Raw genomic sequence first — 13,225 nt, 5'->3', positions numbered from 1 at the left:
TGGGCCATCGATGGTTAAAAGCATACAGAAGCTTGCCATTCACTTTTGTCTTATAGTATCCAGCTGTTGTTTCGATTGTCAAGACGAAACGTCCTCCATGTTCAAACGGAAATCGATCTGTTGTTTCTGTTTGTCCCCAATTGTTATCTTTCTTAGAATTGAAGGTTACAAGTTGGTCATCAGATCGTATTTCCATGTGAAAAGCAATTCCACTGTCGTCATCAGTCGTGAAGAGATCGATGGAAAAGAGGCACGTATCACTCGCTAGCAGAAATTCGATGTAGACAATCTTTCCCGCAGTATTCGTCAAGAAAGGAGAAGAAATTGTAGAAATATTCTAGACAGACAGACAGACGGATCAGCCTTTTATAGCTACTACAGAGATTTAGAAGAGCTCCAGAACAATTACACGTAGCAATAACCTTTCGTTGGTTTACAGTTCAATCGTTCTAGACAATGTCACTCCTAGATTACTCCAATCCGGAATAATGTTTAACAACTCTGAAAACAACGTGTACGTGTACCGCACAGCGGCAGTGACCGTGTACGGGACCATTTGTCCGCGCACGAGGGTCTGGGTACGACGCCTGGAAGCAACCCATTTCTTTATCTTTTCTGGTCTTTTAGTATTCATACATTTTAGCAAACAAAAACAAGACCACAATATCAATCACTAAGAAAGACAGTCGTATGTATGGTAGGAGACCATGCACTTACTAACTTATCTAGATGGTTTAGGCCGCTCTTGGTAACATTATACTATAGTATACAGCTACACTTGCCCGGAGCTTGCCAACTCTGATTTTATCACTCATAACTCAATGTCTCCATACCTTTTATATCTGTGCCATTCTACTCTAGTAGGTTTTGTCGCTAGCACTCCTGACGCCATGTAGTGAAAAGCAACACACTGCATGCAACTATAAATTAGAATGAACTCAGTCAAACCCCGTCATCACTGCTTAGTTCCCGTATATCCATTTAACTAATCAACACACTACACAGCAAATACTACGTAGAGAAGAGGGACAGAGAGCAGAATAAACTAAGACAGTGTACGCGTAATGCTGATAAACAATAACCACTAAAACAATCTATAGACAGCAATTTTCTGTAGACAACCTAAAAACAACCGTCAATTTTTAAATCAGTTGACATTTGCAATAATTGTCTGAAGACGATTTCGATCTTGTATTAGAACTGCCATCGTAGAATTGAGATTCAGGACCAAGTACTACCCGATCGGGAGGAACAATTTCCCCTCTAGTGTTGACACCTATGAAGGACCTTGGGAAGGAAACAGATTCAAATCTGTAGTAACTTTCGTTTGTCTCAGTTACGCGAAAGTTAGAGTTGTCACTTTTACGATTCTAAAAATATTATAAATGATGTTGAAAATGAATTGATCACTCCAAATAATACGATACCGCTTCTAGTTGCTTTTCTGTAGTGATTGTCAAAAATTGCCTTCTATATCTCTCGTTTCTCAAAGTGTATATATTTATTCCCTCTGGCTGTTTCTCGAGAGTAAATTTAGCTGTAAGACAAATTAGAATTAATTAAGACAAACCAGAGGCGTCGCTGGACGTCCAAAATTGGGGGGGGGGGGCAGCGCTAGGATTATTGTCTATTGTCAATTGTCTAGACGGCCACGCCTACTAATATTGGGGGGCCATGGCCCACCCAGGCCCCTATTGAGCGACGCCTCTGGACAAACGCTTAGTAACCTAATTAGATTAAAATGACCTTTTCTGTTTTGTACAGATCCAGCTGCTACTGTTGTGGCATCGCTTCCCACATAGACGTTCAATTCCGATGCCCTGCTCGTCAGAGATACCTTCGTCCCATCCAAATCTTGTTCAGTCCACGAACCCTGATGTTAAACAACAATATACAGTAATTAACGAACATCCTCACACGAAGTCAATAAACTGCGATTGGTTTAATGAATTAATTAATTCAAGTCTCAAAGTCCGTTAGATGAAAACCAAACAGGCAGACAAACGAACTGGTCTGCATGCGTCTACTTTTAGTTGGTGAGTTAAATAATTAATATATTTGCTAATTAACTTACATCTACATAAACTTGCAACAGATCGACGGTAGAAATTTCTGCAATTTGCTCCTGATTGATTCCAAGTCGCCTGACAGAGTCTATAGACAGACGATGATTGAAAGAATATAGATGTTCATCATTCACTTTGATGTCATAGAACTGTTCGGTTGTCAATACGGTGAAAAGAAATATTTCGCCAGGCACAAACGGAAAACTATCCGCTCTCTCTTCAACATTCCATACTCCGCCTGTTTTGGAGTTAAACACCGCAGCACGTTCATCAAATCGAATATCAATAGTGAGGGCGCTACCACTGTCGTCATCAGGATCATCAGTAGTGAAAAAATTCACACTAAATCGATACGGATTCTCTGACAATTTTCCGTTAATGTAAATACTTCTTCCAGGGCTGTTGGTCAGATAAGGATGAGAAAACGGTAGAGTAATCTGCAATACAAAGATCGCATTTACTAATGTGTGACAATTGGTACGGATTAAATAATTAAATTCAACCATATCCTGAAATAGAAATGGAATGGTTTGGCTATGGACAGCTCCTTGTAAAGTATAATCAGTTTTAGGTATTCTGTCTGTCAAACAGCAGGCATATTTCTGTTGTGCCAAACACGTGCAATACAAACTATACGTAACGTGTGGCTTATGTTAGTTCCTGTGCTCCTAGTTGTTTTCCTCATTACTCTACCAAGACAGATAAGAGGCCAAATCGTAGTGCTACATTTTGTGAAGTCTTGCACAGCACCCTTAGTCAAAAGCGTCGTTAGTTAGTTAATTAATTAATTAATTATCGAGTAAAGCCAAGAAAGATGTAGATGTGTTGCTGGGTGAAACCGATTCACAACCTCGACGATACGGTCACATTCTTTCCTCGTTGACTAGCTAGAAACGCACTGCACGTCCTTTTCGTGTAGCAACCTTCCCTTTCAGTAAAAGCCAATGTCGATCCCTAGAGTGGAAAACTGCTGGTAGTTGGCACTAAATGTATACATGTCTATAGTCCAAGCAGCACAGCATGATTTGATGAGGTAATAGAGTTTACTCCTCTAGTATAAGCAATTCACATTCTGACCTAGTGACTGCAAACACAATGCACAAAACTCAATGCTCAATGGTCGATTGTGTACCTGGTCGTCTGTACTGCTGTAGAGTTGTAGCCATCATGTACTACTGCACGGCTTCCCGTCTCCTTGCCGGTGACCTTGTTCGCACTGCTAGTTATAGTGTAGTTGCAACTATAGCTATATAAATTCCTAACTACGGTATAGCTACCTAGGCGGTTGTTCACACTAGCGTGAACATGGATGCTACGTAGACTACTAGATATAGCACGTGACATCGTTAATTTCTCGTCGCACGTGATCGTTCGTAGGGTCTCTCAACCTTAGTTAGTTACACAGAGACAAAGTTTTACCAATAGCATGCGGCCGGAAGCTCCTTTGGATTGGAGGGGCAAAAATTTTCGTAACAGACTGCCGCCAATCTGTGACAGAAGTAGCCAGAGCAGCATGCACACACGCGAGTCAACTGCACCATCCACTATTATTTCTCTAGACTCGCAACTAACAAACTATTTTCTTCGATTATCGTCCAGTATTAGCGGGCGATGCCGATATTGGTGGGGGCCCCGGTTCCACCGCCCTCGCAATGTATCATCTTCCAGAGTTTCGTATAATTCTATAGATAGTGTACTGTAGTTAGCCCTTTCTACATCTAGACACTCGCTATTCCTGCCTACCTTACCTTTTCGACCTGTGTATGCATCGCGCCTTTCAGTAATACGCAGAGACACGGATGTGGCACAAAACATGTAACGCCAAAGAAGCCTCGATCTCGTAGAATAAAGTCCCGGATATAGCCACATAGTACGTAGTAACCTTAGACTCTCGACAGACCGAGAAGCAAGAGATGTCACTGGCTGAATTACCACTCTCTGTCTTGTCTTCCTAACAACGGCGTCAAAAAAGAAGGGGTTAAAATATTTACCCTAACCTACCCCTAACCCTAACCCCTACTGTACCCCTAACCTCCTACCTTGCTACTGTCCATTCACGTTTTCTCTCGCAATTTCGACGAAACGCACATATAAAGCTAAACATTTAGTTACTACAATTTTCATCTGATAAACAGACTCCAACTTTTCAGTTTACCACTTCAAACTAACAATAATTAATTCTGAGACCAGAACTAAATTTAACGGATGTGAACGTTCGCAATGTGGAAGGCATGTGCGTAACGTACACCAGACAATCTCCACCTCCAAGCAAATATGCCTCAAAATGGTGAATAACTGTGCTATAGAATGATACTGCATGTGTAACGGTAGACAAAATCCATGAGCTCACGATGTCAACCTAGAGACTACAAACACGCACGCACACGCCTTGTATCCCATTTATTAATTAGCCAATGTATATGTACACATGAATATAAAGTTGGATCTTTTCTTTACCTGTAGATCTTGATTCTTTGTCCTCGTCTCAGCCATAGATATACTGTGTAGCAAATAAGCGTTTCTTGCTGTCGACTGGTGAACGTATTAGGAGTTCGGCGATATTACTGGATCAGCCGGATAGGTGTAACTTTTGGTAGTCTGCCAGGAAAGTTCTCCGGAAGAGTCCAGAGGTGAACAATGCACTTTGTCTTCCACTTCCACTGCGGAAACCTACAAAACTCGATCATCTGCTGGTATAAGACTTCCGTGTAACTGTAAGCAATGTACCAAAAGGTTAGAGTAGTAGAGGTTGTGCTTTATTATATAGTTGATGGCACATTTGGACACACGTTGGCGGCATCCGTCAACTAGTTACTAAAGGACACATGCACGACCCAGTGATAAGGTTCAAGCAAAACTTCGTAAAATTTAATAAAAAATTCTGCCATTGTTTAGATTGCTGTTTTCTAGCAAAGTGAACTAAAAGAACCTTTACGCGGTTTAGCTATGACGCTCAAGAACAGAATATACTTAATTAAAGCAGAAGCCGTTAGAGTTGATTCAATTATTACGTCTTGAGACTTCGCTTCAAGTGATGGTGTGCAGTACGCAATCTGTTGTTATCAGGACGGTAGGAAACCTATATATATATATATATATATATATATATATATATATATATATAATATGATTGTGGTCACATCACTTGCATCAAAGCTGTGTTTTCCTACAAGGGTTAGAGAAAATTGGTGGATAAACGGGAGTGTAAATTTGACGCCTTCTACTGTACTCATTTTCGTTTGAACTCTAGAACACACCGCGCACTAAAGAAAATAATGCATATAGTAGCGGAAACGAATGTATCATACAGAATTTAGCCAGAACGCCAGTGGAATTGTAAGTGATGCCTTGAGCAGGCTAGATGCCGTACGTTGGCTCAAAGGCAGAAGAATCAAACGCTAAAGAGGTGATATGTTCACATTTAAGACGTTGGCACTGCACATGGTGCAAGATTCAGTTAGATGATGGCCGTCTCATTCATGGACACTCACACCAAGACCATACATAGGGTTAGGGTCCAAAGACTAGACATGCAAGACTTTGAGGGATCTGAAAGGTTCAGAAGAGGCTGTATCGAAAACACTATTACCAGAGCAACCGGAGAGAGTCTTACGAGCTGAACAAGCCATGGACTAGAAAGAGTCCAACTGTTACGAAGCCCACAGTCCAGCACAAACACTGCACCGTCTGTCACGAATACTTGCTGGTTCGCTCAACAGAAACTTTCAATTTGGAGAGCCCAAGGTAAGTCAGGAAACTGCCCTTCTCCCGAAGATCATAACAAGTTTAAAAGAAACCTGACAGATTAGGTTTCTAAGAGGGATTCAGGAGTCAAGAGAGAGAAATGTATAGTAGTGTAGTACTATAGAGAGGTATAGTGTGTAATGCTTTCAGCACAATTGTAATCTTGTGTTGTTCGGAAACGCAGTTGTTTGGTGACGTTTCATAACAGTATAACCAAAGTGACTAGCAATTTGCTCTGTATATACTATCATGTACTACCAATGATGACTATGATGCTGATTTCATTCGCTTACAAATGTACGTGTAATAAACATTGTTCTAAATATGCTGTCTAGCAACCTTTGTGTCACGTGTACCCCCATATGTGTAAAGAACACCTCTTCAAATACTACACCCACCATGGGAATGGCAAACAACCAGGGCAAATAAAAAGTATACAGCATTTGCCCACAAAGATAGGGAAAGGTCTATAATATAAAGGTCTATATTATACGAAAACCTATCAATTCCTTTGTGTCACACCCACTCTTCAACCCCTCGTTTTACGAAGAACTGCCTGAAACCGTTGTTTCCCTTTCTCGTAGTCTAGTAATTTCTAGACGCTTACATAGAGAACTGGATCTAGAGACTGACAGTAACGTAAATGCTGTCTTTTTGAATACAAATTGCTGTCAAGTCTCCGAGTGGTTTGTGTAGTCAAGATAAACACTCTACCGCGGCTTGAAAGTAAACCGCCAGTAATGATAAAGCCACAATAAGAGCAGAGGGTAAAGAAAAGACAATCAAAAGGCAACAGTAAATCACCGGCAAATCTATTGAACCACCCCATTCAAAAAATCCAATAGCAACATCACACGTTTAGACAAATACCAAACGTCCCAGATTGTAGCCAGCCACACTAGCTACCTAAATTCAAAGTTAAAAGGCAGAGCCTGCAAAGCAGGATGGGGCAAGTGGGTCATGGCCTACCCAACTTTTGAAAATTGAACTTCCACCAGCAAGTGAATTAGTAAATTTTTAAATTTATTGTGGGCGTGGCTTTACCAAGCAAGATCTGGCCCACACAACATCTAGAGTGCTCTGCTGGCCCTGAAGTTTGGAGACAATAGCATCTAATCAACCGAGAGGCAACACATCCGAGACTTGTATTCTGATCCTATCAGCACATGTTAGGACATACTAACGCGCTAGCAACAAGGTACGTGCACACAAAATTCAGTCGGATATCAGTATGAAGACTTCCACTTTATTAATGACTGCTAATGTCAAATTGTAGCGTAAGTCTCAGAGTCTACTATCAGAGACTACATTACTACCATGAAAGTTCATAAAACACAAATTTGTAATAAAAATTGTCTTGACTGTCTCAAAATGTTTACAATCGATAAACTTATGAAACGATGATTACATAACACTACACCTTTTTCCTGTCCGATCTCCGGAAAGTGCTTTCGTAGCTATCTGGTATTCTCTTTCCTCGTCAAGAACAGCCTGAGGTGGAAACTTGTGTTCTTCGATGTACACCAAGTTGTTACCTTCTATCAACGTGAATTCTGGCTTTGTCTTCAACGTCTCAAATTTGTTTGCTATCATGTCGAGACACCACATACGAAGCTGTGTTGCATGATAGAATTGAGCCGTAAGCAACAAACCTAATCAAACAACATAAAAACACTTGACACCATCAAGTTCAACGCTGATGATCGTGACAGACCGATTATGTTGAAATCGTAATCATATAGTACACCTCATAAGTGTTTCCACCTCTTTGGCTATATGTAGCTCGCATAGAGATACAAGCCGAGGAAGGCAGAATCGATCGGCGAGAGCAAGAAGGTCTATCGGATCTGTTTTACCTAAACGAGCTCTGTCTGTGTAGAGATATTCCAACAGAGAGAGAAAACTCTCGATTGATGTTTCCTTGATGCTAACCTATCTACATACAACAACATTACTCAACCACCACACCCAACATGACTTCGTTATTTGTCACCCTTCTTGTCTTGCTTTCAAGAAATCCACTTCTGGTCAACATGGCGGCCATGACGTCACATCGTCCAACTAACAGTGGAGCATGAACTGGAATTTCAACTTCATTGACAACAAACCACGTGTCGGCCAGAGCCACACGGTTAACAAACCGACTTTGTAACACGTCTTAAAAGCTCTCTCTAACGGCTGTTGTAATTCTAAAAGCTCGACCTTGATTTTCGCTTCGGAGGTAGCGACAGTAGCGTACCAACTGAGAGATGTGGAATGTCTTACCGAGAGACTCCACTTCGCCTAGTAGATTTGCATTGATACTTTCAAGGTGAAAGCAACCAATGTAAATGTATTCGAGAACTCGTAAGAATACAACAGGTTTCACTTCAGAAGAGCATGTAATAACATCAACAACAGGATACTGGTGAGGTAACCTACAATAACCAAAAATAATGTTTATAGCCATGATCAACAGCAGTTTCTAACGACTGCATCATCGCATTGTCAACAGTCACACACACACACACACACACACACACACACACACACACACACACACACACACACACGCACGCACACACACACACACACACACACACACACACACACACACACACACACACACACACACACACACACACACACACACACACACACACACACACACACACACACACACACACACACACACACACACAAGCCGAGCGTCAGCCAAGCGTAACGCCAACGTAACGTCAGCATCCTACTGTAAACATGTTAACACCTTTCGCCGAGACGCCATATACGTTCTGACCAGCATCGAGACGTTGGACTCAAGCTCTAGTTGAGCGTCAACGCAATGTAAACCGAAAATAGTCCGGTTTCTAGCTAGACCAATCGGCTGTCGCGCTTTTACTCACGTTATCGACGCCAGACACTGTTCGCAGCTGATATGGACGTTGCTGGGTCGCGCTCAGACATGTTACTGTATAAATCACTGAATTACAGCTTCTGACTACGTTAAAGTTATACGTAGGCTGACGCTCAACTTGCGTAAGTTACTGTAAACCATGCAGCCTTAAGGCCGGTTTACAGATCTCATTGGCCAAATGTAACGTTATGTAACGTAGTGGAACGTTAAGCACCGTAACGTAATGTAACGTAACGTAACGTAGATGCTATTCATAGAATACGTTCGATTAACGTCTTTACCTAATGTTGCGTACCCTAGCTGACCTTTGGTCGCGTCACTGTCTTAGCTATCGTACGATTGGTTAAAGAAATAATGAGCTGAATTGCTCAAAACCTTAATGATCAAGCGTTCCGGTCCTTTACCTCAAAATAGAACACAATCCTATTCCAACGTAACGTAACGTAACGTAATGTAACGTAACGTAACGTAACGTAGAGTATCGTAACGTCACTTGGTTTACAGACGACGCTCGCAATGTTGGGTTACGTTACGTTACGTTACGTTGCGTTGCGTCACGTTACGTCACGTTACGTTCGTCCAGCGTAGGGTGTGTGAACCGGCTTTGAAGACTACGTATCAGCATTTCACGTGTAACGTAAACAACAACTGATATTCAAAAATTCAGTCGACAGCACGAAAATTTTCAATTCAGTCGGTTGAACTTGCAACAACAAAAGCTACCAAGAGTAAAACATTTCATAACAGATTTCTGAACAATGAGTGTTTACACTTACAAGGTGAATGTTCCCAATTATAACCATTGTAGAAATGAGATCGGGTATCACAATCGTGAGTCACATCCGTAGGAGAAACTATTTTGCCTGTTTCGTCGACACCGATGTACCATTCCGAGTTTTTGTGAGATCGAAAGCGATAATAGCCATCGTTTGTTTCGGTGACCCGAAAAGCGTTGTCCTCGCCGTCCTCTACCTGTCAAGCAAATCCCAAGATATCGATCTTTTGTCGTATTCCGCATGTGCAACAAAGAACCACCTTCCCGCGAGCAGCTCCTTCTTTATGATGGCTAAGTACTTGTCGTCAAATTTGATGTTTCGTATCGTGTATACGCCTACATCATATCGTTGGGCAAAATCAAACTGAGCTATTGAATAAGAAATAATACAAAGCTAAACAAAATGATGAATTGTTGAGACCACAACCTTTTGCACTTTTTTTCTGTTTCCCAGTTGTGATAGTTCTGGCATCCTTCTTGACCAGCAGGTTGAGGCCGGAGCGCCTGCTTGTGATCGAGACACGGACGTTAGTCAAATTTTTGATAGTCCACGAACCCTAAGTAAACGAGAACCGTTTTCAGTTATTCACTAGACGCCAAGTTGAATTTGTGTTTAAACGTTAGTAGAATTACATAATTGTTCAAACAAAAATCCTGAACGAAAAAGTACATTAGCTTATCTAATAAAAATTAGCAAATCATAAAACTTGTTGACAGTTAGGAAAGTCACGTGTGTGGTGTGTGTGTGTGTGTGTGTGTGTGTGTGTGTGTGTGTGTGTGTGTGTGTGTGTGTGTGTGTGTGTGTGTGTGGTGTGTGTGTGTGTGTGTGTGTGTGTGTGTGTGTGTGTGTGTGTGTGTGTGTGTGTGTGTTTGTGTGTGTTTGTGTGTGTGTGTGTGTGTGTGTGTGTTACAATAGATTAAAAATAACAGAAGAAATGAAATTAAGTTAGACAAGAAAGAGAAACGACAAGCGAAAGCATAATTAAAAGGTTGAGACGAAAAACACGAGAATATTTCGTTAATTGAAGAAAGCCGTGCTGTTGCCATTAGAATCCTATAGACATTTGCAATTCGTTTCGATACTTTCCATTGGCTATTTGACGACTTCTAGACAAGCATGTGAATACCCAAGCGTCAATAAATTATATGTTAATAAATAATAAATTATATGTTAATCAATAATAAGTTATGTGTTAATCAATAACAAATTATATGTTAATAAATAATAAATTATATGTTAATTAATAATAAATTATATGTTAATTAATAACATGTTAATAAATTATATGTTAATCAATAATAAATTATATGTTAATAAATAATAATTATATGTTAATCAATAATTATATGTTAATTACTTACAAATTATATTTTAATTAATAAATAATAAATTATATCTTAATTAATTAATAATAAATTATGTTAATCCGTCATAATTATATGTTAATCACTTATAAATTATATCTTAATTAATAATAAATTATATTTTAATTAATAATAAATTATATCTTAATTAATAATAAATTATATTTTAATTAATAATAAATTATATCTTAATTAATAATAAATTATATGTTAATCAGTAATAAATTATATCTAAACTTACATTAACTGACACTTGTACGTCTTTCAATTGCTCTTGAATCATCCGAAATCGTTTGACTGATTCTATGGGCCATCGATGGTTAAAAGCATACAGAAGCTTGCCATTCACTTTTGTCTCATAGCATCCAGCTGTTGTCTCGATTGTCAAGACGAACCGTTCTCCATGTTCAAGTGGAAATCGAGCCGCTGTTGCTGTTTGTCCCCAAGTGTTATCCTTCTTAAAATTGAAGGTTACAAGTTGGTCATCAGATCGTATTTCCATGTGAAAAGCAATTCCACTGTCGTCATCAGTCGTAAAGAAATCAATGGAAAAGAGGCACGTGTCACTCGATAGCAGAAATTCGATGTAGACAATTTTTCCCGCAGTATTCGTCAAGAAAGGAGAAGAAATTGTAGAAATATTCTAGACAGACAGACAGACAGACAGATCAGCCTTTTATAGCTACTACAGAGATTTAGAAGAGCTCCAGAACAATTACACGTAGCAATAACCTTTCGTTGGTTTACGGTTCAATCGTTCTAGACAATGCCACTCCTAAATTACTCCGATTCAGAGTAATGTTTAACAACTCTGAAAACAACGCGTACGTGTACCGCGTCTGGGTACGAGGCCACTTAGCAACACATTTCTTTATCTTTTCTGGTCTTCTAATATTCATACATTTTAGCAAACAAAAACAAGACCACAATATCAATCACTAAGAAAGACAGTCGTATGTATGGTAGGAGACCATGCACTTACTAACTTATCTAGATGGTTTAGAATGGGGAGACGTACACGGCTCATTAACATAATTAATTAAGACTGTCTTGAGATGGTCTGGACTGATTTAGAATCGCATTCTATTTCTTGAAACTGTCTCAAACTTCTTTTTAAGTTTACAATTTTACTAAATTTCTCAAAACTTCCAAATCTCCTAGATCTAGTAAGCTTTTGTGAATTATTTTTATCAATCAATTCCAATATTACTCTTCAACGCTGCCATGCAGCAATTGTTTCTTTGTCAAGTTAACGGCTTCCAAATCAGGCGAATTGTTCAAGCTAGGCTGACCATTTTAGATTAGCGATAGTTCAAATCTGGCTGACTGCATGGCTTTATACTATCCTATATTGAGCTGGCCGGCTTCAAACGAGTCTGGCAGGTTTTTAAGTGCGGGACTAAAGTTATAAATCTGTCTCTAACATGTATATCTACTGTACTGTACTAGCAGCTAATTAATTAACTTATTTAAATAAGTATTTCTGTAAAGATATTCACCATTGGTAATTTAAAATTTTGTAGCGCTTTTTAGTTGCAAGAGACAACGCCATGCATAGCTAAAACGATAGAAAACCGTCGTATCGGTAAAGTAAACGTTTGCGAAGCGCCTGGACGCCAGACAAGCTTCGCATACTGTCATCGCCATGTCTAACAAATCTAATTAGTTAGACACCACAATTCGTGTCAATCTTGAGATCGAACGTTCACAAATATATCTATAGAGGCTAAATTACTTCCTCTTTCCGGTTGACCTCGCGAGAGCTAATACAAATATCCGGTTTTCTAGAGATGTAAAGTAAAAGTTAAAATACACTAGGTAAAGCTTTATTACCTCGTGAAAAGCCCTCTCGTCGTCCTGGACCACGTTTGGAATGCTTTCTTGGCGGTCCTCTGTCGCACTTGTGCTAGAAGCTGTAGCTAGAGAAGTGGGCAAACTAAGGTCTGTACAGACGTCGGTAACTACTGTAAACAATCTGTAACTTACGTGCGAAGTCAAGGTCTTCACTCATTGTGATTTCAAGTTGAGATCGTGCTCAAACCGTTTGTCGTTGTCACCCACAGCGAGTCGCAAAGGCTTGTGGTCACGCATGCTCAGTAGCTTGCACTAGATGAAACCACATAAACTTGTTTATTTAACTATCTGGGTAACTGCGTGAGCACGCCGAAATCTTGTGTGCTCGATAACTTATAAACCATTAGGCGTCTATCTAATTCTGTTATTGCCTTTGCTGATCATACCTTGTCAGCAAGGCTTCAAAGGTTCTAGATCACACTAACTTGCCACCCGGCAGTGACGTACTGTAGCCTTTGCACTCAATTATCGCAGACCCACTTGTACACATACGTACCACCCAACCCAACAGTGGCGTGGTGTCGATCA

The 13,225-nt window shown here is 40.0% G+C and overlaps 2 protein-coding genes and 1 long non-coding RNA gene across 5 annotated transcripts; all 3 read right to left on the bottom strand.

Moving 5' to 3' along the window:
* Window positions 1-1,040: 1,040 nt before the first annotated feature.
* On the bottom strand, window positions 1,041-1,859 carry LOC134182794 (uncharacterized). The gene is made up of 3 exons (XR_009970421.1): window positions 1,747-1,859; window positions 1,428-1,537; window positions 1,041-1,370 (listed from the first exon to the last, which is right to left on the bottom strand). It is a non-coding gene; the product is annotated as an uncharacterized LOC134182794 (long non-coding RNA).
* Window positions 1,860-2,065: 206 nt separating this feature from the next.
* Window positions 2,066-3,841, bottom strand: LOC134181812 (galectin-4-like). Its single transcript, XM_062649079.1, has 2 exons — window positions 3,815-3,841; window positions 2,066-2,503 (listed from the first exon to the last, which is right to left on the bottom strand). The coding sequence occupies exons 1-2, from the start codon at window positions 3,833-3,835 to the stop codon at window positions 2,066-2,068; spliced, it is 459 nt and encodes a 152-aa protein (XP_062505063.1). The 5' UTR covers window positions 3,836-3,841.
* Window positions 3,842-9,308: 5,467 nt separating this feature from the next.
* LOC134182616 (uncharacterized) lies at window positions 9,309-12,913 on the bottom strand. 3 transcript variants are annotated; one of them, XM_062650047.1, is made up of 7 exons: window positions 12,830-12,913; window positions 12,677-12,762; window positions 11,085-11,486; window positions 9,906-10,035; window positions 9,739-9,847; window positions 9,480-9,671; window positions 9,309-9,422 (listed from the first exon to the last, which is right to left on the bottom strand). In XM_062650047.1, exons 1-6 carry the CDS (start codon window positions 12,852-12,854, stop codon window positions 9,527-9,529), a joined length of 897 nt encoding a protein of 298 aa, XP_062506031.1. In that variant the 5' UTR covers window positions 12,855-12,913; the 3' UTR covers window positions 9,309-9,422; window positions 9,480-9,526. The 3 variants fall into 3 exon arrangements, with proteins under 3 accessions (XP_062506031.1, XP_062506033.1, XP_062506032.1); XM_062650049.1 differs by lacking the exon at window positions 9,309-9,422 and having other exon boundaries at window positions 9,534-9,675; XM_062650048.1 differs by lacking the exon at window positions 9,309-9,422 and having other exon boundaries at window positions 9,534-9,847.
* Window positions 12,914-13,225: the final 312 nt, after the last annotated feature.

This window comes from Corticium candelabrum, chromosome 7, assembly GCF_963422355.1.
Source record: "Corticium candelabrum chromosome 7, ooCorCand1.1, whole genome shotgun sequence".
In the NCBI taxonomy this organism is placed as follows: Eukaryota; Metazoa; Porifera; class Homoscleromorpha; order Homosclerophorida; family Plakinidae; genus Corticium; species Corticium candelabrum.
This window is presented reverse-complemented; position numbering and strand designations above follow the sequence as displayed.